Below are 26,509 nucleotides of genomic sequence, written 5' to 3'. Positions count from 1 at the left end.
GATTCCCGATGAGTGGAACAAGGGAATGATCGTCAAGCTCCCAAAAAAGTAGAACTTACAAAGTGCAAGAACTGGAGGGGAATTTGCAGTCTACTTGCCGTTGTCTAAATAATAGCAAAAGTCATACTGGAACGCATCAGAGAACACCTTAAGGCCGCATTCGATGCCGAACAAGCAGGATTCCGCGCTGGATCCTCCTGTATTGATCATATCAACAACCTGCGGATCATTATTGAACAGTGCGTTGAATATCGATCACCACTACACCTGCCGTTTATCGACTTCGAGAAGGCCTTTGATAGCGTTAACAGGGAATATACTCGTATCTGGTTAGCTTTGTGGAGGAAAGGCATCCCAGAAAAACTAATTGCTGTTATTAAGCAGCATATGATGGATCCAAGTGTCTCGTTCTGCTCGATGGAAGTTTTGAAATCCGTAGCGGAGTCAGAAAGGGTTGTTTTCTGTCGCCAATATTGTTTTTGTTGGTGATAAGCAATGTACTGCGCGCAGCTTTGTCAGGTATGTATTAACGTGGATTTCGCCGACGATGTTTGCTTACTCTCTCAAGGGATCATGGATCTCCAGCCTCGGAACTCGACCATCCTCACAAATAAATATTTTCTCGCAACCGGTGGAAAAAATGGAGAGATTTCAATACCTTGGAAGTATCGTCTCCAACGAAGGCGGAACGGAGCAAGACGTCATCTGCCGCATAGGCATAGCAAAAGGAGGAATAACTCTATCAGCTTAAGGACAAAGCTACGACTGTTTCGCACAAATGTCGAATCTGTGCTTCTTTATGTGAGCAGCATATATAATACGAAGGCGTAAGTGGCAATGGATTGGACATACGCTTCGAAAAGGTAACGACTGCATTGTAGGCCAAACAATGCAGTGCAACTCTCTCACACAAAGAGGAAGAAGACCTGGACGACTGAGAAGCACATGGCACAGGAAAGTGGAAGAGGGATCAGCGTCGCTAGGCAAGAGTTGGAGGGAGCTGAAACACATCTCCGAAAACCGTACACGATAGCGCGTAGACATAGCAGAGGCCCTATGCCCCTTAAGGGGCACGATGAGGAATAAAGTTAAGTTTCAAGACTTCAATTTTTACTCCAAAGATAAGGCTTATAGCTTCAATCGACAATTCATTATTGAAGTAGTTTGTTTCTAATGGAATCTGATAATTGAGGTACCTATAGGTATTCCTAGATGTTGTTAGTGTTGCTCTGAAAAGATGCTGATTGAAATTTCTTCAATTTTAGCTGTAACATTGGAAAACATAATATTCCAATCATCCACATAAGACTCCATTAAGTTGAGGTTAGTACAATGGGAGATGGCTATCTAATTCCATTCCTTGAAAGGAGAGGCATTAGATTGAAGTATCTTTACGATAAACGTGAAGGCTTCTTTCATCACTTTACACCACTTTCATTGTATTGGTGTTATGCCAGACTCCACGTAGATAACATAATTCAGTGTTGAGTTTGGTATTTTTAATAAACGTTCGAAGTAATGTCTTTAAAGTGCTTCAAATCCTGGAGACACAATTAACTATAAGTACCATAAGTATGGGCTCCATAGCACAATTATGTGTTGACATTAGCTGAAACAAGCCGCATTTGGACACTAGATCAGTTTTTGGATTTCCGAAAACTTCGGCCACATCGAACTTAAAGCTATCTTAGCTTAATTGCTTTCTTGTTTAACGTGGTTTGAAAAGTTTAAATCATGCATTAGCAAAACTCCGAGATATTTAAACTCTTGCAATACCTCAATACAGACATTTTTCAGTGAACAAACTATTGGGTCGGTTGAGTTTAAACTTGGAAGTTAAGGTTTTGAGCAGATTCGCGTTAGGTGTTTTTTCAATTTTGTTCAAGATCGAAAGTAATATTGGCCCCCATACAATTTGTTTGGCCAAAAAATTAAAATTCGAATTTTCTCAAAAACAAACCGATAGATTTTTTTGTAATTTTCTTTACATTTTTTTTTTTTTTCTTTAAGTAAGTAAAACCTATTTTTGTATCGCCCGAGAAAGGTACCGCTTATGGAACCGTTATTTTGACTTTTAACTTATGCATTTCATTCTATTTTTTTTTTAAACGAGCTCTTATATTGCCTCAACAATATTTGATTATCAAAAGTGCAGTTATTTCTTGTTTGGGTTTTTTGTTTAAAATATCGACTTTTTTTAAATCCTATATCTCAAAAACGGTTCAAAATTTTTTTACGAATATGATATGTTTATACAAATTTTTTTTTTAAAGTGTCTATTGCGATACCACATGGCTTTCTCCTAGGCTCAATATTTATATATACATACCTATGATTTTAAAATATTATTCTTAAAGAACACATATTTTTCTTGCCTTCGCCTATCTAAATGAATAAATACTTAGTACAAGTTAAGGAATCGGACCAGAAGTAGTATACGTATTTTCTATTAGAATCACTTGTTCAACGTATACACATTATACCTATAAATGTATTACGTACACCCCCTTTACAACTACTGTTTACGTGTCACTTCATAATTAAAATACAAATGCTTGTTTGTTTTTTAACTATAACAAAAAAAAATAAATTGTACGTAATCACTCCATGTTTGCCTTGAGAACTTGTAGGAAAGAAGTAATGTGATTGTATTGTAGTAAATACCTTCTAACTACTAAAAACATTCCTTCGTTATCATCATAAACAATGAACTATTCTTCATTTGTTTTAGACACCTGCCTAACTAACACAACCAATAGGCGATCGCCTTACAATTTAAACATACATTTTCTTCCTCTTTCTAATCTTTAGATAATTTATTTTCCATCCTGGTTCTTCTAATATGAAATTAAAATATAGCTATCCAAAGGAAAAACCTTCGAACGAACTAGTTGAATACACAAATAATTGTTTTCGTTAAGTGTGCTTAGAAGTATTTTTCATTTTCGGGATGAGTTGTCCTAGGATGAGTTGTGCTTTGGGATGAATCGCGCGGTTTTTATGACAAATTAAATGGCATTTATATCTTTGAAGACAAACTTATTTGACAGGTGTATTTTTAAATCTTATATAGGTACTTTTTTAAACTGACTCTTTGCATAAAGGAGCAAGTTCGTGCGATCCAGTCGGGCAGTTTATTTTTATAGGTTTTGGTTTTTTCACGAGCTCTATTGCACCATCAATTTTAATTAGTTTGTGATTTCTTCAGTTGCCTTCAAAAATTTAAGTTAATTTGTGTTGGGAAACCTTAAATATAAACATAGATTTTATCAACATCTTAACAAAAGTCACACCAATTTCCCAAGTTTCCCAATTTAACACAGTAAACAAAGTCAACAACTTTCTTGTATTGTAATTTATAGAAAACCTCTTCAAAGGCAAATAATACAAAAACTTGACATTTTGCTTTTATTATGTTACTGTTTCCTACCACCAGAAACCAAACTTCAAACAAATCATTCTCACGCTTGAAGCATCCATAATGTCAAAAAAAAAAATCTCAAAATCTCATCTGCTGTGTTGATTCCAATTAGACCACCAACCAAAAATGAACCCTCATTAACTTCCCTCCTCATCTTCATCCGAGTGTCCTGATGGCCTCCTTTAGAAATTAAAAATCATCAACAAAAATAAGAAGAACTAGCAACGGAGAAGATACAATTTTTATTTTATTTAATCCGTAGTCGAGTCGTGCCGAGCCGTACCCACCCTCAATCATTTCAATGCACCGTGCCGCGACAAACTTACAATCAAAATAAGTTTGTCAGCAAAGTATAGAACCATCAACATCATCATCATCAAAATCAGGAATAATGAACAAGTATACAAGTAAAAATAAAAAAGAGATAAATCCTTTTCATTTAGTCCACATATTACATTGATATTGCAATTAAAGGATTTAATTCGCATATACCTGCGTAGCACGTGTTCGGTGGGTCTCCTTGATGAAGGGTGCATGAATGCCAAGTAAGGTGCACGAAGAGCACCCCATCACACACCGTCACGGTGTGCCCGTCGTTGTATCCTTTTTCACCTTTTGTTTGGTGATGTTCTACACCCGCTTGAAAACATTCAATATAAACATGGTATTTATTTCACGCTTCTCTTCCTGCTGCTACTCGCACTATTGTTGTTAATACATCGTATGTAAGTTTGAGTCCTTGAAATGATTGGTATTGGGATTTTGATTATTATTGTGCAAAGCGCGGTATTTATTAACTCACACCCCTCAAGGTGCGTCGCCATCGTCGTCGTGTGGTGTGTTGTCTGTTGCTATCATTCGTCCAGGATTCTTCCAACCATCCTTTATGAAATATACCTTTTACTTGTAACTTGTATCTCCCACCCTTTATTTTGTTCATATATTGATACATTTTATTCCAAGTAGAATTTTTTTCTTTTTACCTTTGCCATAGGGCTCAGGAGGGTTGGGTTGGGTTGTATACGTATATTATCATTATGATGTGTCCTTTTTCGCTTGAAATGTATCTGATGAAATAATTGTAATTGATAAAGATTACATTTCTGACGAGGACCAAACAAAAAAAAAAAAAAACAGATTTGTTTCAGAAGGAGAAAACAAAATTAATAAAACCAGAAGATACGAGAGCGGATTATGCCGACATAATACCGGATAATTGATTTGATTTGAACTTATTTTATTTTTAAGGACGTCATGCTGTGTTTACTTTAACTAAACAGAAACACGTAGTGTATGAGATTCATTGTTTTCAAAAATTCAGGTGGTATGGACCTTGGTATGGTCTTTAATATAATTATGTATGTAGATAGTAGACTTTTTAGTTCTATATGTAAATAAGAAAAGCCTTAGAAAGAATGCTTTTGTTTAAGGTTGTTTTTATCTAAAAATAAGTTTAGGCGTTTCTATAAAACTTATAAGGTTTTATTATGGTAAAGAAAAAGGAATGTTCATAAATCCTTTATACATTTTTATTAAACACCACCCACAAGTTTAACATGTTATGCGGCACAATTATTGGATCCTTAAGAACCAGCTCGTATGGGAAAGGTATTGTAAAAGTACGCAATCTCTTGCAATATTTTATGACTGCAATATAATGATCTTGTTCGATGCGGCATAGAGTTAGGATTCAGTATTTCGACTCGGGCTCTAAATATGTAACTAATATAGCCTCAGAAGAAAACTCGTTACTAAAATAATTAGTCTGTGATGTTATTTCCTGGTTGAGGTTTCTATGCACATTTCTTGAGAGTGTTTATTGAAGATATGTTCATCAATTCTGGCGATCAGATCATTGAAGATGGGGTGCTATTGATTCAAATTGCACTTCCAAAAGAATAGATTACTGCCATTTGAAGAAGCTTTCTGGTTCCGTTCCTTAAACGGGGAGGTATTTGTTTGCATAAGAGTTGTCATAATGGATTAGTAAAGGCTTCTTTCATCCCTCCTCATAACTTTCAATATGTAGTCTGAGTTGGTTTTAAGGTTAGTAATGTAAAGAGGTATTATGCCAGACTCTACATATACATATAGCATAATTGGGCGTTAAAAAAAGCAATCTGAACAAGCGTTTGAAGCGTTGGCACAGTTTAAAACTCCTCCAGTTGTAAATATCCAACAAGCTTGTTACCTTAGGACATGCAGCAGTTGACGGTTGCTTGAAAAACACGATATTTGGATTTAAGATCGGTTTTTTGGTTACAGAAAATCTTAAGCCACATCATGTTTAGAGCTACTTTGGCTTCGTTGCTTTTTTCTTTCACGTGTTTCGAAACATAAAGATTGTAAGACAGAAAAACTCCAAAATAGTTGAAATAATGAAAAACCTCAATAGTCGCGTTGCTTAGGGACCAGTCTTCTTTTTGACGCGTTTCAAAAAACATTATTTTTGTCTTTTTAGTATTGACACAGACTTCAGTTGAAGGGTAGATGGCTTGTCAGTAAAACGTAATCCTTGTCGCAGAGCAAAACTTTGATTTGTATACCCGCAAAGAGTATTGCACCCGCAAATAATATCGGTGTTAATATACATCCTTGGGGGGCACCTGATGTTGTTTCAAACTATTCAAAGAATTCCGTCCCACACTGATGCAGTAGATCAGGCAGGAAATTTAAAATAGAACATTGAGAATTTACGTGAAATTCCTAAAGATGACAATTTCTACATCAAGGCATTTCTATTCACCTTGTCAAAGGCTGCTTTAAAATCCACAAAACAGGCATATAATTTCTTTTTCTGCTTAATCGATCTCCTAACCGCTTTGTTGAAATTATTTGGAAGAAAAGAATTTTCATAAAATTTGTTGAAATATGGCAGAAGATGATTTTAAAACGGTTCTGTACTATTCTTGTAGAATTCAATGCATAATAAAAAGCATAGTGATTCTCATCAGCCGACAAAATAGTTTTAAAATGAGCTACTAGTGTCTCAACTTCAAGCGTAGTCGCCATGCTTCTATCACGACCACCCAGCTCACGAACACTGTTCCAGAAAGCCTTCGAGTTCTTTTGCAACATTATTGACGAAGTGAACTTTTGTTTTGGCACAAAGCCTTTTGAAATTCTTGTTAATATGAAGATAAATATTTTTTAAAGTTAGAGCATTTCGCCGGGTGAATGCTTAAATGCCCCATATACAAAATAATTATTCCTCAGAAAACGAATTTTAAGGTTTGAAACATAATTTCGTAATTTTGCATTTGAAAACTTCGACCTTTGAATTTTTATATACATGAATGGAATATTTCTTTTTTTAAATTTGAAGTCCTAGGGTTAAAAACATTTATGGTTATTTAAAAAAAAATAAAAGTTTAGAAAAAGTCAAAAATGGATATAGAACCCTTTCCATACGAATGTTAAATCTATGAAAACCAAACTGCAAATTTCCTATGGATATAGAACCTTTATGCTTTTAACATTGGGAATTCAACGATAGCAAAAATAATAATAAAATGTAAAATTTCTAACACTTTTAATTTTTTTAAATCTATTTGTAGTGATAAAAATATAAAACAAAAAGGAATATTAATATAATGGCTTAGCCCTTCCCTATATTACATTGGCTTAATTTTAAGTCGATAAAAAAAGTATGAAAAATGACAAAGTATTTTCACGCTTCACAATTAAAAATACCCAACTTGAACTTTGGTTCTTAAAATTTCCTAGAAAAATACATTCAATTTTATTCGGAATTGGTTTAAAAAATACTTCAGCATTCATAGGATTAAGTTTAAGTATTTTTTCACAGTTTTTAAATTAACTATTTTTGGTTTTTACCTTTTCTATCTTTATCCATTTTAGTAAAAACAAAAAAAAATGTTTGAATATTATCGATAAAAACCTTATTAAAAATACTATAAATGCATTTATATAGTTTGTGAACCTGAATATATAGAAATAGTCTTATTAAAAATATTTGTTTCCCCTTATTTTAACCTCGTTTTTATTTTTTTTTAATATTAAAAAAAATATATATTATGGCCTTTTTTGAGAAATTATCTTCATTAACACAGCAGATATTGCCTAATCAGCCCTGAAAACTATCAAAACCAGAGTTGAAGCGTCGAAAAATAATCAATAAATATTTAATTAATTATAGACAGCATTTTTTTTGGGTTTTTAATTAATGTTTGTATTTAAATTTTATTTTAAAAATGATTTAGAAAAATGGATATAGGGCACATAAGCAGGAAAAATGTCACTTGGTTAAAATAGATTGTGAGAGGTTACATGCTCAATATGTCATCTCATGTGGATTTGAGGAATTTAAGTATTAAGCGTCTGTTTTTAAAACTTGAATAGAAAAACTGCCCCACCTCGTACAAATTTTGGATATGCCGCAAATAAGCACGAACAGAACCGAAAATATGTGGTCTATGGAGCAAAACTGGTTTCTGTAACTTTATTAATAATAGAGATAGAGCAATGGGAATAGCACCAAACGAAAGAGAACATACGAATTAGTATAACTGCATCTTTCACTCAGTTTCCCGAAAAAGTGGTCTGTGGGGCATTTAAGCATTCAGCCGGTGATTTGTAGATCTGAAAAATTTAAGATAAACAAATGAAAGCTTACAGAGTTTCACACAATCATTATCAAACCATTTGTTTTTTGACGTTCAAGCATTATTTCAGCTGTTGTTACTGTGGGCAAATAGTGCTGAGGCCTTGATAACTCTTGTAATATGTTCATCATAACTTTTTAGACTGTTATATTGATACGAGAGAATAGAGCTGATGTTACGCCTTAGTAATGATTTGTATAGAGCGGCACAATTCTCTTTCCATCTCAATTTTAAAAAGTTAGTTGATTGTCTCAGTACAATACTCCTACTTTAAAATCTACCGATAGATTAAGCCACTCAAGAGATGTAGCTGCAATATCGATAACAGATTGTCCTTGGCCACTTACAAATGTGAATTCTCCCGAAGTGTCTTGTTAAGAGGCTCGATTCATCACGGATAATCCTAAGTTTTCAAGGAATTCAGTAGGAAGTCTTCCATTTCGGTTAAAGCTGTCATCTTTGGAGTCTCTGGTATGATTGAGGGTGTTGTGCGAGATTTAGTTGAGGGCAGAAGAAATTTGATAGTTCCCGGTCCATGAACACTTGATCTTATTGCGGGTGACCATAAAATATTAAATTCCTAAGAGTATTTTAAATAATAATTGTTTTCATTTTTTTCTTCTATGAAGGTGTCCGGGAACTTCTGATGGTCATATTCTTATCTTCTTTTAATTTGAGCAGCCTTTTTGCAAGTCTGTAATACGACTTGATTTGCATCGGTTTCTCCACTTACGGGAAGATGAACGACAACGGATGACTCATTAGCAATTTGTAAAAAGTGTAGACTTCATCGTTTAGAGTCGTGTGAATTCGTCCTTTGTAGCGAAAGTTTTTAGTCTTTCAGTGAGTTATGTATCCAGAGTAGTTTCCAGGATTTTTTTTTTAAATCTTCAACAGACATCTTACCCACTTCCGTTGCCATATCTTTTTTGTATGTACAATACTTTTTTTACCAAAATTTGGTTCAGGTGAGATTTCGTTAAGAATTCTTTTGTGTGTAGTTTTATACACAGGGAAAATCCCGTAAAGAAGTTATTGACTTTGCTCGAAGATAAAATTAAGTGAAGAAAAGCTTTGCACTTTTATTTAAGTGATGAAATTTAAAACGCCGAAAACATACAAAACTTCAAAAATGTTGAAATACAACTTTTAAATAATTAAAATGACTTTAATTAAATTTAAATTTAAAAATGAAAGAGAGACTTTAAACTTTAACACTTCCACTTTTGCAAGATGAAATGCCATCTTAATTGATTGCAAACAATTGGTTACAGACAAATAGACCACTTTTTACTCTAGCTGAATTTATGTACATTTCTTTTCTTTTATAAAACAAGATTGCAAAATTTACAAAAATATATATGCATGTATATATTTTTCCTGAGGAGAGGGAGTTAGGCGGTAAATATAAATTTAAAGCAAATAAATAAATTTAAAAAAAAGAGGCTGGGATGCGACCCACACTGATAACATCCTATCACGTTTGTCGATTTGTCTTGTTTAAAAGTATGTAGGTTTTCGTGTTGTGTTGAATTATTCTTGAAAAAAAAAACAAAACTACAAACAAATTTAGTATATAGTAATGAAATAGTTTTATTTTAAAATCTAGATTTGTTAACGAGATTTTTACTCGAAAACAAATTTTTACCAATTTTAGTAAAATTTGTTAAAAGTTTTTATTTCTTAAAGTTAAAACAAATACTAATTGGATGAATGAAGTTAATTTTAGAGATATCGAGATCGAACATCAATTTGCGTGTTATTTTTTGTAGATTTATTTTTGTATGAAAACATGGACTGTTGGACTCTTATAAAAAGTGACTGAATGTCGAAAACAATATTTCTTATAAGATACAATTAGTTTAAAGCCAATTTCTTAAAGTTTTGAAAAGATATTTGAGTTGAAAAACAACTTTTACCAAGTTATATTAATTTGCTTGTAGGTTTTTAATAGATGTCAAAAACGTTATTCTTCATTACACAAAATTGTTTTGGAGATAAAATAATTTTTTGTTCGTAACATTTTCGTGGTGTATTGGAATTTGTTTCCAAAAATATATACGTACAATTTAATTCAAGTCACTAGGGTTTTTGGTTCGTGAGATATTTATTGCTGATAATATGTTCACCTTTTTTTTTTAAATTGCTATAGTAAAAAAAATTATCAACTCAATTTTCTTGAGAGTCCTTTCTGCATCGTTTTGCATAATTATCTGCATAGCAACATTTATTTGAAGTCCATATCTCTACTGGTTCTTGAGCTATGGACGACGAAAAAACGTTGCGAACGTACGGACGCACGCACGCACAGACATCTTTCTAAAAATCTTTTATTTTGACTCTAGGGAACTTCGAGAAATGTCCAAATTTTCAAAAACCCATTACAATAACTTCCTAGGGGAAGTTAAAAAAAAAAGTTAATTCATTGAAGTTTGTGTGACAGCTCTTTTATATTCATACGTACATAAGAAAAACTTCAAATAGTTGAGGGTCTTAATTCCGGCATAAAGTAAAATCTCTGCTCCCATAACAGAGATTTCGTAATTGGTTTACTGTTATTTAACTAATTTCTCTTCGTACAAATTTTTTTGGGAATAAGGTTCCCAACTTTTTATCAAGCTAACAATCATTTTTTTTTCTTGTTTCAGTTCAAAGTCAGTAAAGTGTGACATTTAAACGGGTTTCTGAATAATCCTCAGGGCGTCTTTGTGTTTTTGTTTCTTCAGTTGGGCTATGAGGTTCTTTGGTATTAGTCCTGTGGCGGATATGATGATTAGCGCGATATCTACCCTTTCTACATGATACATAGCTTTGACTTTGTCGGCCAGGTCTGTATATTTTTTGATTTTCGTGCTATATGTCGACTGGGTGTTGGGATACCGCTGCAGCGGTATCAAACAGCGTTAATTTCCTCCCTAGTTTGTCAAACAGGACTATGTCCGGCTCATTAGCTCGTATGGTGCGATCTGTAATTATCGACCTGTCCGAATAAAGCTTCGAACTTCTGTTTCGAGCATAGGTGCAGGGTCGTACTTATAGTACATAATATGCAAGTTTTTCCGCCACAAGGTTCTTGTTTATTGCTTAACCTTGGTGAATGATCTTCGCTGCCTGCTTTTGTCTCGCCGTATAATCATGCGATGCTAAGCTCAAGCATGCACCTATAATGTGGTCAATTGTTTCTGCGTTGGTCTGGCAGCGGCGGCATGCATCGCTATCTAGATTTTCCTTCAATATGCTATATTATATTATAGTACTATACTATTTGCGGTAGTTTTTAGTTGCTATGACCTTATCTTGGATAGCAATCATAAATCCCTCCGTTTCCGCGAAAAGAGACCCTTGCTGGAGCCACGGATTTGAACTGGTCTTGTCGATGAAGTCTTGTTGCATTTGAAATGTATGTATCCCGTGGGGAGTTTTATTCTTCCATGCTCCCATGCGTTTTTCGCTAGAGCGAACGTTAGGTGGCTTTTGAAACTCGATGGATTTTAAGTTAAGCGGTGTGTAGTTCTTGTCCGCAAGGCATTCTGTCCTAATTAAATCCGATGTTTTAATTTAGCTTCTAAAGTAGTCTCTAAATTTATTTGTCTGAGAAAAATGGAGATTCGGTACATCCAGGAGCCCTCTTCCACCGTCTTCATGAGGTAGGGTAACCCATTCAATTGCACTTCGCGGATGGTGACGCAGGTATTTAGTCAGGGTGGTTCCGTACTGAGGTTGATATCTAATCAAGATTTGTGTTTGACCAACTGACGATGCCAAAAGAACATGTAACCACTGGAAGAGCCCAGGTGTTAATGGATTTTCGCCGGCGGAGTGTTTAAGTGAGACTTGAAAACTTTAACTATCCTCTGTTCAAACTTATTTCGTAGCATTTTCTTAATTTCGAGTTCTTGAATTCTTTTCAGTTGTATAGAAACCAAGATATTTGCAGCTTTCGTCTTGGGTCAGATTGGCAATGATGTTGTCCTGATAAAGGTGGTATCCTTCGGTGTTCTTTCCTTTTTGAATATGTATCATTTTTCGATACCAAATTCCATTCCTATGTCGCCACTAAATCGCTTTACTACTCGTATCATCTGGTTTATTTTTTCTTTACTGCTGGTATAAAGTTTCAAGTCGTCTACATAGAAAAGGTGGTCGACAAGAGTTTACATATTTTCTGCTTTTAGCAGCTTAAAGCCCAGCTTGAGACTTTTAAGCATTCTACTAAGTGGGTTCAAACTAAGGCCGAACGAGAGGGGGCTAAATGCATCTCCTTGGAAAATTTCGCATTTGATGGATATAGCCTGACTAGTATTCTGTCAAATGTGAAATTTAACGTTCCACATTCCATTGTTATATGTTTCCATAAAGTAAATGATTCTTGGGTCAATTTTATACAGCTCCAGGATTTTCAGCAAGAATGAGTGCGGAGGGCTATCGAATAATTTTTTGTAATCTATGTATCCCATGCTAAGATTGTGTCTGACATCTACTGCTTGATGAACTAAAACGGAGTCGTTTGCCAGTTGTTCCTTGCATCCAAAAGAATGTCGAGTGCATTCTGCTCTCGCGTCATGATGTTGTATTTGGCGCAATGATCGTAAACGCGGTTGGTGAGAATCTTCGTCAAAAGCTTATACGTCGTTGACAATCATGTAATTGGCCAGTAGTTCGCTGGGTTTTCCTTTTGTAATAAGGTATATAATGGCAAGGTGAAAGTTCAAATCGTTTTCTGATTACATCTCGGTTTATTTTATTTTGTTGTTGATTGGCCGGACAATTAAATGAAGCTCAACATATGCAATTGTTTGATCTGGTGTTAAGATTAAAAAGATATCAGTGTAAGGATTCATTGAAAACCAAAATATGATTTAGTTTGGAAAAGGGGAGGAAAATAAAATTAATTGAAGGACAATAAACTGATTTGGATTTGTAAAGATGTATAACAAGGAGGATGTTATCGAAGAGTAATTTAGTTATCGCTTCGAGAGCTCTTTCTTCAAATCATACACTTGAAGCTTATTGAGTCAATCTTTTAAAAGCCACATATTCAGTTTTTAATTTATGAACCTATAAGAAGAAGTCAGAGGTGTTGTTTTATTTTGTAATGAGGAAGGTATTTGCCGTCATTAAGAACCAAGGGTTCTCGTGTGGATTTCTTAAAAGTTTGCTAAAGTATTCTGCAAGCAGTGGATGAGTTGCAGTAAACTTTTTCAGCCATACATTGTGGATTTTGTCCGGGCCAGTCGATTTCGTTGTTCTGCATCTCTCCATAGTGTCTGCTATGTTCCAATTCGTCAATTTGTTAGCCATTCGTTTTCCAGGTCTATATTCTTAGGTTTACTTCATGTTTCGTTCCAGAAATTTACAACATTGTCCATTGGCAGAACCTGCAATTTGGGTCGCTTTTTTTCAGGTTGGTCCAATTGTCGATAGAACTGTTTTAGTTTTTTTTTTACGAAAAGGCAATTCTCCAATCTTCGGGCTCTGATTTGTCTATATTTCTCGAGGTGCTGGCGTAGGCAGCAAGTTGGTGAGTTTTCTCGTACTTTATTTCCGTTAACGTGTTTTCTGTTAATTCATCAGTTTGAATGGGATGCATGATGTCTTCCTGTAGATTCCGGATCATGCTCCACCGGAGTAGGTTGTGAGTCTGCCTATGACCCGCCTGATATTGTTTAGTTTATTGACTATACGTCTTTCCCAAGCCGGCATTCGTGCTGTTTTCCGTGCCCGAGCTTCCTCACATACTATTGTCTTCTTGCCAATAATTCTTACTATACTGCTACTGTACCCGAGTATATTAAACAGTGCACATCCTCTTTGTTTAAGGCTGCTGTGAGGTAGTTGGGGAAGATGTCACGGTTAACAATATGTGTAAGCTCATTTACTCTTCTTACTATACTGCTACTGTACCCGAGTATATTAAACAGTGCACATCCTCTTTGTTTAAGGCTGCTGTGAGGTAGTTGGGGAAGATGTCACGGTTAACAATATGTGTAAGCTCATGATTCCGTCTTTGCGGGAAGGGTCACTGTTTTGATTTTGTGACCAGGCTACACGGAAGTGTTCACCGAGTGCCGCTGTTAGATGCGCCTGTATAGTAGATGTGTCTGGATAGTTGTTGTTGCTACAGTATTTATAGTGTTTTCCCTTACTTGGCTGTTGGATGTCTCTAGTACAGCGTGTATGTGTGATTGCTGAGACGCAAACGAATGGGTGGCTTTTTGAGTCCGGCTTTAGAATTGTTGTTGTTGTCTAGTTGTTCCTCATTTTGTTGAATTGCATCTCGATCTTCAGTTGTTTCCCTAGCTGTGGAGATTTGGTTTGCTGCTTGTCGTTTGAGGTCCTGTATTTTTTGCACAGAAAGAAGCTGATTTACCGTTATTGCTCACTTCTGTCAGAAGCTTTTATTCCGTAATTCTAGTAAAATCAAAGATAACTCTCTTATTTTTGGCCGTATAACTGATTGATTCATTTCTACAGTCCAATTTATAAGTTGCCTAGGAAGACCTGCTACTGTGGTTGCCATGGTAGTCCTTGGCAAAATACGTCGAGTTCCAGGTTGTGGTGTTTGTATATTTTCGAATTTTGGGCTATTGATGTGGGTTACTTCTTCGGGTATCCCGATCGTCTGTCTTACAATGTTGCAAGTTGAGGATTACGGATTTCTTATATTAATCCCCAGGGCGTTTTTGAGGTTGTGTTTCTTCAGTTGGGTTCTTTGGTATCAGTTCTGTGGCGGAACTGATACCCTGTGTCACCCCCAGCGTTGGCTCCAGAAGAATATTATTATTATAATTATTAGTATTAGAAGTATAATTATTATTATTATTCAAGAGCTCAAAGAATGTGATAATTTGATGCAGCGTCATCAAAAACATGGACTACAGCTGTATCGAGAATTTAACTGATGTTGACAAGGGTTTGTTCCTGGCAATCAAGTTGTACTTTTCTGACGGTTTTTAATTCATTCAAATCAGTTTAAGCATTTAGAGTACCTAAATTACTTAAATTTCACTTGTCTTACATAATATCCTAAAGAAACGCTGAATCATTAATGCTTAAACGGTTCTTAACATAAAAGATGGTTTCAAAGTAATTTTGTTTTCGTAAAGAATTCATACTCTTAAGTATATTGCGAAATAGCAAATTCATGTCAATTATATTCACAATTGTACAGAATTTGGATTTTTCTACAAAAAAAACATGAATTTCTAAAAATGTATTACTTCGTAAATGTATATGAACAGGTGTAATTTATGTGTTTTTGTTAAACAGAATCTTTCACTTATTTCGACAAATGTTTATTTTCCCAGAAATAATATTTTTACAAAAGAAAAAAGATATCAAACAAGTGCACCATTTCATAAAAATTTTCCATCAGATATCGTTTATATATTATTTGTTCAAATACAATGAGTCAGAAGTCGAGATGAAATAAAAAGTTCAAAACGTTTGATATTACCTATCTATTATAATAGCTTATCATTTGATCAAAAAATCATAATATTCTGTGAAACAGTTTTCCTTGCAAAAATAAAATGCTAAAGGATTAGGGAATAACAACAACAACAGTAGCACCCCATTCCCTTTGATTTGATGATTGAATGAATAAGTACAGATAAATAAATTTATACGTATGTAGATAAATTGGAATGGACGAATTATATCTGTTTTTGGTGTATGTTTCGGTTTCGATTTAATTCAATAAAATATAAGGATTCACTAACGTTTGAATTTTATGAAAAAGAGGGTTCGATTTATACCTTAGGTAGATAATGGCAAGGTGAAAGTTCAAATCGTTTTCCGATTACATCTCGGTTTATTTTATTTTGTTGTTGATAGGTCGGACAATTAAATGAAGCTCAACATATGCAATTGTTTGATTTGTTCTAAAGATTAGAAAGATATCAGTGTAAGGATTCATTGCAAACGAAAATATGATTCAACTGTGAAAAGGGGAGGAAAATAAAATTAATTGAAGGACAACAAACTGATTTGGACTTATAAAGATATAAAACGAGAAGGATGTTATCGAAGAGTAATTTAGTTATCACTTCGAGAGCTCTTTTTTCAAATCTGGAAGCTTATTGGGTCAATCTTATAAAAGCCACACATTCGGTTTTTAATTTAAGAAGTTATAAGAAGAAGTCCCACGGATTAAATCGCTTAAACTCGGTGTTTAATTACGCACATAAACTCATAAAACTTTAATATTTCAAAATCGTTCGAGATACAAATTTTTTATTTGAATAACAAATTTTGTTTTTAAAAGATTCAATTTCCTTTACAAAAAATATCAAAAAGCTCACTTTTAAAAAATGTGTCTGTGGTTTGAGGGAACTAGAAGATCACTTTTAAAACTTAAAAAATTACTAATGAAATCTTCTAAAATAATTTTTGAAAAAAAAACTCAAATTTATCTTTTTGGAAAATATTCAACATTACATTTTGTTTTATTTTTGCGGAATATTGAAGAGCTAAAAATCAGGTCTTGCGTGTTTATTTTAATAAGAATGATTACAAATTCCTGCAGATAATGTTTTTAAATTTCTAATTTTTTTTTGTTTTCGAAGCTTAATTTATTGCCAAAAAACTTTAAAAAATCCTAAACCACGCTAACTACAAACCCATTCATTTACTCAAAAACTGCGCAAGCTACAAATTACACTGGTCAATATGGTAATGAAGGTAACAATGAAATTATACTTTCTCTTAGGTTTTTGATTGCTTTAGTTCGAATCTGACCTCAAAATCATTCTATCATATCAGGTTTTTGAGATACAACCTTTTACATTTCGAAAAAAAAAACACTTTTCAAGGGTGTTTAAATTCATGAAGTGGGTTTTTACTCAATAAAAAATATAATAGTTTTTAAAATCTACAAATCTTACTTATTTTTCAAAAAAACCTGAATAGTTGTAAGTTTTAACTTTCCATACATTAACTTAAGACGGTTTTTAACCTAAAAATTTAAAACGAAATACAAATAATTTTTAATATTATGTATTACGAATTCGTCAAGTTTTGGAATATAATATTCATAAAAATAATGTTGAAAATGCATATTTCTGAGTTTGAACACATGTAGCTAAAATCGGAGTTTAGAATCCAAATCAGCACTAAAAATTTACTCTACAAATATTTATACAAAAATATAAAAGAATTACTTTCATCGTTTTTGAAACGGATATAGTTAAAAGAAGATCCATAAATCATTTCAAAACAAATTACGAAAACTAATATGATACTTAAATGATTTGAAATGTACACGGTGGAGCGTGGTTACTTCCTTATCCAAAACTCTCGCAGCTGAGCAGCTATTAATAGTAAAACGTTGGTTTATGGCTTGGTCGAAAGCACGTTATATAAGGTTTTTTTTAACGACTTGTTCAGTGTCAACAATGCAGTGTACAAAGCTAGAGCACGCGTTCACCTTGGGGGCCTACTTTTCTTTCAGCAGTTCGATCATCGGAATTCAACGTTCAGGGATAACGGTAGTGTGCAGAAGAAACATATAATGGGCCTTCCAGAACCGCCAGGACGCAATAAAACATCGAAAGGGTAACGACGGCGTTTTGAAATTCCGTAGGCGATATGCACACAAACATTTAGTTGCTTTAGGTATTTTGAGTCGAACGGTAAGAAGAATTCTCCATGAGGAACTTAATTTTCACCCGTACAAATTTGGCAGTGGTGAAACAACTCAATCCTCGTGATTATGTTGCAAAAAAATGCATGTGAAGCCTTCCTTGAAAACCTGCATCAGGACGCCGCCCGCGGCACGCCGATGTTTTCTTTAGTGACGAGGCACATTTCCATATTTCAGGATGTGTGTACAAACAAAACATACTATATTGGAGCCCCACGTAGGGGAAGTGTGGTCTCAACAGGATGGCGCCACAGCTCACACGGCAAAAAGGTCAATGAATATTTTGCATGAACACTTCCCCGAACGGCTGATCCCTTTTAGAGGTGATCTTCAGTGTCAAACCCAGTCGCCAGATTTAGCCTCATGTGATTTTTTCCCGTGGGGCAACCTTAAACTGTTGGTATACACTGATCGTTCAAAGATCCTTCGTCAACTTAAAAATAATATTCTTGCTTCTATCGCCGACATAAGCACAGATATTCTGGAAAAAGTGGAAAACAATTTCAAATTCCGACTATCACAGTGCATTGATGAGAACGGTGACCATCTTCGAGATGTCGTTTTTAAAATTAAATAAAATAAAACTTAAAATGTACTTCTATACATAGAAAAATAATTAAATCAATATTGCCAATACGTTTTGTGTTATTATTTTAAAAAAATAAGGAAGTAACTACGCCCCCTCCTGTATTTGGAAAACAAAAATTTATTACTTAAAAATCATATTACTGTTAAGGGATATGTTGTGTTTTAACTTTTTAGCATTGCATTTTTAAAAACTTAATATGGTAGACAAATTTAACGCTAAGATTTTAATTCAGGACTTAAACTTAAAACCTTTATGGGATGGGTGAACTGAATTCTAAGATAATAAAATTATACCAGGTTAAGAACAAAACCGAATCCAATGAATATGAAATTTAAATCTTAAAGAGGAAATGTTATATCTGGAGTAATCAGGTTAATACTTTAAGGAGAATAGACAAATCAGATCTCATTTGCCACCAAATAGCAACAGCAAGTGATCTAATTTTGCACCTAGAACAGCAACAACAGAAGTTATGTAAGCTATAAAAGAACTTTATAATACACAGTCAAAAACATTTGATGACATAGGTAGGTAGAAATGGCGAAACTCAAGGCAACCTAGCCTAAGATCCAATTAGCGCTGTAGTGCGCCGTTTTGATACCAAAAACTCGTTTGACCTTTGATTGAAAGGGATAGATTTATAGAGAAACTTCATAGCGATTATGTTAGAGCCATTTTGTCGCCTTGAGAAAAAAGATTAGGTCTCTAATCTTTGTCTCAGAAAGCTCATCAAGTTCGTGAAAAAATGCTTTTTCGAAGTATTTCATTCTGTAGTACCCGTAGCATGATGGTTAGTGCGTTGGACTGTCATGCAAGGGGTCTTGGGTTCAATCCCTGCCTGTGCCACCTTAATTAAAAAAAATAATTTTCGCGGGTACTGCCTCTTGAGAGGAATTGACAAATCCTTCAAGAGTAATTCTTGTCATGAAAAAGTGCTAGCTTCGGATTCGGCCTAAAATTGTAGGTCCCTTCCATTCCTGACAACAATACTCGCACACAGGAATTGTTGAGAGTTGTAAGTAACTAGGCCCTGGTTTACAACGGACTGTTGCGCCACCCCATTTGATTTGAAAGTATTTCATTCTAGTGTTTGCCAAAGCAGGACATTTGCAGATGAAATGGATTATCGTTTCACTTTCTCTTTGGTCACTACAGCTACGGCACAAGGTGTAGTAAGAGATACAAAACTTCTCTAAATAAACTCATATAGGCCAATGCCCGGTACAAACCGCAACAATCCTCGCTATGTCTTGCCTTGGCCGGGTTTTATTATAGGTGAGCCATATCTTCCTAGATATAATGCAGTTGGGTAAATTGCTTCACCTTCGGTTTGATTCAGTTCGGTAGATAGAAAAGATTTTACCCCTTCATAGCACCAAGAGGAATGTTAACCATTTCCGCAAGTGAGCTATGAAGGGCTGATCCTTGCCTGGCTAGCTCGTCAGTCCGTTCATTTCCCAGATCTGGCTCGGAACCCAGATCAGGGTGAAACCAAGGTTAATATTCAGGCTCGCAAGCTCATCGCGACATTGCTAGACCAATTTAGATGAGGATATGGCCGAGTTAATGGCTTTGGTAGCTGCCTGACTGTCTGTAAAGATAGCCGCATTTCGGTTTTGGTTTGGGTTTTGTTGAAGTATCTTACATGCCTCCCTTATTGCCAACAGTTCAGCCTAAAAAACGCTAGCAAAGTCAGGAAGCCTAAAGGATTTGGCTACATTTAGGACTCGAGAAAAGATCCCAGAACCAACTCCGCACTCCATCTTTGAGCCGTCAGTAAAGATGGTTGTGTCGAAACCTATCGACACAATGTCATCATCGAAATCTTCTCTGGATAGGAAAATAACCTTAAAACCATTACTAAGGCTCAAAGTAGGAGTGCAGTAGTTAGTGTCTACCGAGATAATATCTGAGGGAATCAATTTCGTTGTGTTGCTGTGACCATAAGGTTTTGACAACCAGCTATTTGATTCTTTCAGCCTAATAGCGCTGCAGGAAACTATGTATTTAATAAAAAGGTCGATTGGTAGAAGAACCAAAATAACGTTTAAGGCGTCCGTTGGGCAAGTACGCATGGCCCCTGTGGTGCCCTCGCAAGCTGTTCTCTGAACCTTCTGATGACATAATAACAACATTTTTAAAAGAAGTTCTACATGTATATCACCATTACAAACCCCATTCATTGGAAAATAAATGTCTTAAAAGGGAGAAAAATGTCAGCAATTGTTATTGGCCTGGAAAAGCCTTCAGAATCCGTCAACACAAAAACGTTGGTTAATAAGTTAAGACTGGTCGGTTTTAAAAGCAAGGAAATAAAACTGTGGAAATTATTCTTATGAACCCCGAAACAATATGTAAGCATCGAATCTAAAAGTTCCGATGTTCAATAGCTGAGAGTTGTGGAATACTAAAAGGAAGTATTTTCGGACCACTATTTTTCTTTGTACTCACAAGTGATAGTAAGAATCGTCAAATTTGAATTATCATGTGAAAATATATAGTAGAGAAAATGAAGCAAGAGTTTATCCAAATAAGTAATTTAGCTTTTTACTCAAATCCAAACATACGCTAATATTACAATGCCCACCCTATTGCAAGAGTAACAAATTTCGTATGTATATCTTGGAGTTCATATCTACGAAGACCTTACATTTAAAACTCACGATGAATTCCTGGACTATGCATGGTTGAATTTCTAGTTTCTTAGAAGACCGTGGCATGTGTGTGTTGGACTGTTATACCAGAGGTCTTGGGTTCGATCCCTGGCTGTACTGTACTGTACTTCCTCTTGCGAGGAATTGACAAATCCTCCAAGAGTAATTCTTGTCATGAAAAGTGGTTTCTCAATCTAGCCGTTCGAATTCGGCATAACAACTGTAGGTCCAATCCACCATAGGGAATGACCTATTTTTATAGATGACTTTTCAAGAAGAACATATGGAATCCATCTTTGGGGTACAGTTAACAGAACTAAAGTGATGGAATCAAAAGTACTTTAAAAAAAGCAATACAAAATACGGTACCTAAAAAGGGAGATAACAAAATATATTCACGAGGCTCATAATATCATACTAATATACTTCATCTATTTATGTTCATAAGTTGATAAAAAATCACGCATTATATAACCAACTCTGACACTACGATGGTAAAGAAGTCAAAGAAAGTAGGTCCCCAATTCCGTCCAACAATCTTCACCCCTACAGCCTAAACCATAGGGCCGATTGACAAAGCGTTAGGCGCTTTTAATTTTATTTGAATATCAACATTAACTGCAAATTGGGGTTGCGCTGCAGGTTCTGGGAAAAAAAAAATTTAACAACAAAACGAAATTTTCGAAATGCCAAATTGTTAATTTTTATTAGACGTAACATATCCTAAGCCAGATGTAAAATTTTCAAGGGTACTCAGTTCACTCTATCTCATTATTGCAATCATGTCTCAAAACATAATATTTTTTAGAAAAATGAGAGACACGGGAATGAATGATATAACACATTCGCGGAGTACAGCAGAAGAACGAATCTCAATAAGACAAGAAACTTTAAGACGATTTTCAGGCGAACGTAAGTGAAGATATTATCACAACGTAATTTAAATGCCTCAATACTGTCCAAGGGATTTAAGTAAGTTGCGGGAGCGCCAGCTCAGATATTGGAGTTATACTCAAATTTTGTAAACATATAAGTTTTGTAGAAAACAGTTAGATCAGAGGGTGATAAAATTGCTAGTTTAACCTTAGGAAACTCAAATACGTTGCGGCATTTTTTGCCACATCGCATATGTAATCGTTCCACAAACGTTGATTGGTAGGTATACCTAATATATCGAGATGTTCAGTCTCATTGATACAAGTTCCATCCCTAGATAGTGTCAAGGAGGTAAATAGCGGTTTAACGATGCAATACAGCATATTGTTTTCGAAAACCTTAAATTACACGTGATTTTTTATTTTCCATTGTACAATACTATTAAGGTGAATTAAATAAGCTTATATAATTGTGATGCATGTGGGTGTGAAATAAAATATGAAAAGATTAGAGTACAGCGAAACAACTAATTGGATTAAAAGGTGCATACAAGAGATCATTGATGAAAATAAGAAAGAGTGTCGGAGATTAAAGAGAGCCCTGAGGCACACCAGTTTTTTTTTTGTGGTTGTCAGATAAGAACCCATCCAATGCTATTTGCATTGAACGGTTTCAAAGGTAATTTCTAATCTAACGAAGAAGTGATTCGTCTAAACCACTTGCACACATTTTCGTTAAGAGAGCTTATTGCTAACTCCTATCAAATGGTTATGAAATATGAAGTGCAATTATCTTACTTTTTTCCAAAACGATGTTAAGATTTGCTCAACTGTTCGGTGAGATGAAATATGAGATCACCAGTGGACTTATTGCTGCGAAAGCCGTACTGCGGGTCATTAAGAAGTTTCGTACTTCGAGATATTTCATAAAGTTATAACTTATCAGCGTTTTAATGGCTTTGAAATAAAGGGACTGAGTTCAATTGGTTGATAATAAGAGGGTGAATATGACCTGAACAAATTCTATTTTTCTTTTACTTGAAACGGGTCCTGAGGAGTAGGACAGATGCAAAAGCTTACGCAGTGACTTTGTCTTGAGAAAATTAAAAATTAAAATGATCTATTATCCCAGGTTTGTACAACAAAAACTGAATTATTTTTGTTTGTTTTTCAAAATAGATCTAGTTGAAACAATTATTTTAATTCCTTGTTCTCTGCTAATATTCTTTTAGAAGTATTATGAACTTCTCAAATTATGTGCTTCCCAAAAACCAGGTTAACAGCGAGATTGGAAAAATGTTTGATCTTATTGAAGAATAAAAACTTCATATGTATTTTTTAGCTAACTACTTTCTTAATAAACACCCTTAAGACTACTTTCAATATTTTTTTGAGATATTTCAATTATTTTTATTAAAGAATTACCTGTAACTGTAATGTACTGCGGGCTTTCTCCATCTTCACCATTTGGCGCCTGCAGAACTGTCACCTGAGCCAATTCGACGCCATCTTTAATTGCACTTAAGTCATGATGCATGCTATCACTTTCTCCATTACTGGAGTCTGATGCATCCATAGGTACGACATCCAAAACAGGCATATCATTAGTATCGGTTTGCTATCAAATAAAATTACAATTAAATATTAAAAACTTAATTTATTATGTAATTCAAAATACTAACTTGTGATAAAACATCCTCCAGTTGCAACACATTCTCATCATTTAGACTATCTTCAGTTGAAATTGCAATAACCTCATGTTTGATTTCATTAGTGGCCAATATGTGATTGGTTGTTGCACTTGCATTGCTGATATTTGCTTCAACAACATTTGCTGAAGGATTCGCTATCACAAAATTCCTTTGTGTTGCAAGACTAGTTGTCATTTTATTAAATATTTGTTTTATTTTTAATTAAATTATCTTAAAAATAAACATTGACTAGATTTAAAAATTGTTGATCCTTTTGTTGGTTAGCTTCTATCTTATTTTGTTAAGTTTATTTTTCGGTTGTTTGGTGTGCTGAAAACAGCCTGAAAAAATGGAAATATGTTAATTAAAATTTAATTTAGATTTATCAACAGAAAAATACGAAAAATTGAAATTAAAAACAGAATTTTTGTTAGTAACACAAAAAAGTCCTCTTTCCTTTATCCTGTACTTCTGTAGTATGGAGCTTGTATAAAATCTGTTCACAAAGGACATTTGTACAATTTAGGGTACAAATAAAATATAACAACAAAAAGAATAAAGAGTACCCATAAAATACAATATAAATATGAGTAAATGTGCCAGAGTGACTAGGGTGTTGCCATGAAGTTAACCTCAGTCCCGGATTTAAGGTAAGGTGTTTCTATGACAAAATCACTAAGGACGCTTTTTTTTCCTATAATTTTACCTGTTTACCTGAGTTGGGTGGCTTGATGCGTGTTTTCATTTAAGACGGATGAAGGAATTGCGAATGTTGATGATGATGATGGCCGCGAACAATTCAATGTTCAAATTTGGTAAATATTTTGTTGGGGATGTTTTCTTTTTTCTTATTTTTTTGGAGTATGAATCACACCTGTTAGTTAACTTAAATTATATCGTCCACATAAGCGAAACACAAAGAAAAGGAGGATCTTATGGCATAGTGAATCAATGATTGCTGGATTATGTGTAAGTTTAAGCTTTCAATTAGGTATACAATAAATTCCTATAAGCAGGGGCTTTGGAGTCCAGTTTTTCTATGTCAGTTAATTCAGTATTTAAATTGATTTTATTTATAAAACTTTACTAAAACGAGAAATCGAGATTTCTTAAATTTATTAAGGTTTAAAGTGTAGATTTTTATTCAAATTATTTTTGCAGTAGCTTAAGGCTAATTAATTTCAAGAATAATTGTAATTTTAGTAAAACCAATTATTAGTCCTACTTTAACTTTTAACAAGAAAAATGGATGTAATTTCTTTCTAAATTTAACTATAAAATTTAATGAATTTATTATTTTCAAATCTTCAACATTGTTTGGACTTATTGTGGTGGCTTGAAAAAGAAGTTTTCTATTTCACAAAATGTTCATTTCTTATCTACTTAGAATTTCAAAAAATCAAAATCAAATGGGGTGGCGCAACAGTCCGTTGTGATCCAGGGCCTAGTGACTTACAACTCTCAACCATTCCTGTGTGCGAGTACTGTTGTCAGGAATGGAAGGGACCTACAATTTTAGGCCGAATCCGAACGGCTAGTTTGAGAAAGCACTTTTTCATGACAAGAATTACTCTTGAAGGGTACTTAGGATTTCACTTATACGAAAAACATCTCTTCAAATGTGAAGGCTGGTCTAAAAAAAAACAATAAATTGAACAAAATTAGGTTTTTTAAAAGTAGGAAGTATGACTTTATTAGGTTTAAGCAACAAATTATAATTAATTAATCATTTGACACAACAAAGGTCAAGGGGCTGCTTTGGTTGACTTAGTAGTAGTAAATTCTATCAATCTAATTTTCCAAGATAACGGGGCCAAATTGCAGCTTCGAGGCTGTCAATTGACATCCCCACCTGATAACCTGATTTAAGAATTTGGTGAGTAAGAGATCTATTGTGCTTCCCTGCATCAACCAGAAGTAGTTTAAATCCATGTCTTCAGTAATACAAAAAGGTAGTTTAACTTGGTTCTGTAAAACCAACCGTTGCGTTGTGTAGGACAAAACGTTGTTGATGATTTACATAATCTTCATCAAAGTACATCACTCTCAGTAGATCAATTGGCTCCTGAATGCAAGATGCGCCAAATTTCATTGTTATTGTAGCCGTCAAGAGGAAATTGCGAAAAAAACCCAAATTGCAGAGTTATATAACGAATCGGATAGTCGTGCTCTTTCAATTGCAAAATTAAACTATTAAAAGAGCGCTGTTTAGGATGAACTTCTTTTTTTAAGCGCACTCAATCGGATTTTCGATACCCTTAATAATAAGAATAAGATACTGTGTAAGCATCAGAAAAGGGAGAGAGGATTCGAAAGGAGGTTTCTGTTACCATTTGTTTTGAATTCCTGGATATTGCTATAACTGCGAAAGACAGAATGTGGTAAATCATTCCACATTCGCGTAGTACGGCTTTAGAACGGCTATGTACTTAACAGTTTCGAGTAATGCAGATGGCTCGAACTTAATCCTTTAAAAATAATGATAAAAAAGGGTGAGACGGGAATCTTTATGACGGTGTTCAAGCTATGTAAACGATGATATTATTACTCAACAGTTTGAATGCTCTATGTTCAATGCTGTCTAAGAGATTAAAATAAATTGCAGGAGCACACCAGGAACTAATTCAAGTTTTGGACATACATATATAAGACTTATAAATATTAGCCTGATCAGATGGGGAGAAAAACTTCTTGCATCAACTTAGGAAACCCCTAGCAGAATCCAGCTGCATTTTTGGCGACAAGGAGTGTGTGATCCTTCTACAAGAGGGATTGGAGACACACATTCCGAGAACTTGGAGGTCTCCGTGATAAAAGTGCCACTCATGGATAGCGGTTAAGATAATAAATTATTTTTAACGACGAAGTACATCATTTAGTTTTCGCCGCATTAAATTCTACTCGATTTTTGATAGCAAACTTAACAATGATTTCTAGGTCAGAAACAAATGAGCTTACCATCACATTGCCATTGAAGATCCACATCTTGAGAGTATGAAAAGCTGAGTGTT

At 34.5% G+C, this 26,509-nt stretch overlaps 1 protein-coding gene across 1 annotated transcript in view; it reads right to left on the bottom strand.

Annotated features, from left to right (window-relative positions):
* LOC129939626 (DNA-binding protein RFX2) overlaps positions 1-26,509 on the bottom strand; it is a 91,123-nt gene that overhangs the window by 40,820 nt on the left and 23,794 nt on the right. Inside the window, exons 2-3 of the mRNA XM_056047713.1 lie at positions 23,490-23,839; positions 23,233-23,425 (exon numbers count right to left, since the gene is read on the bottom strand). Of these exons, the coding sequence (XP_055903688.1) occupies positions 23,233-23,425; positions 23,490-23,693 (397 nt within the window). The 5' untranslated portion in view covers positions 23,694-23,839. The remainder of the gene's footprint in view (positions 1-23,232; positions 23,426-23,489; positions 23,840-26,509) is intronic.

The sequence above is a fragment of the Eupeodes corollae genome, chromosome 1 (assembly GCF_945859685.1).
Source record: "Eupeodes corollae chromosome 1, idEupCoro1.1, whole genome shotgun sequence".
Taxonomy (NCBI): domain Eukaryota; kingdom Metazoa; phylum Arthropoda; class Insecta; order Diptera; family Syrphidae; genus Eupeodes; species Eupeodes corollae.
This window is presented reverse-complemented; position numbering and strand designations above follow the sequence as displayed.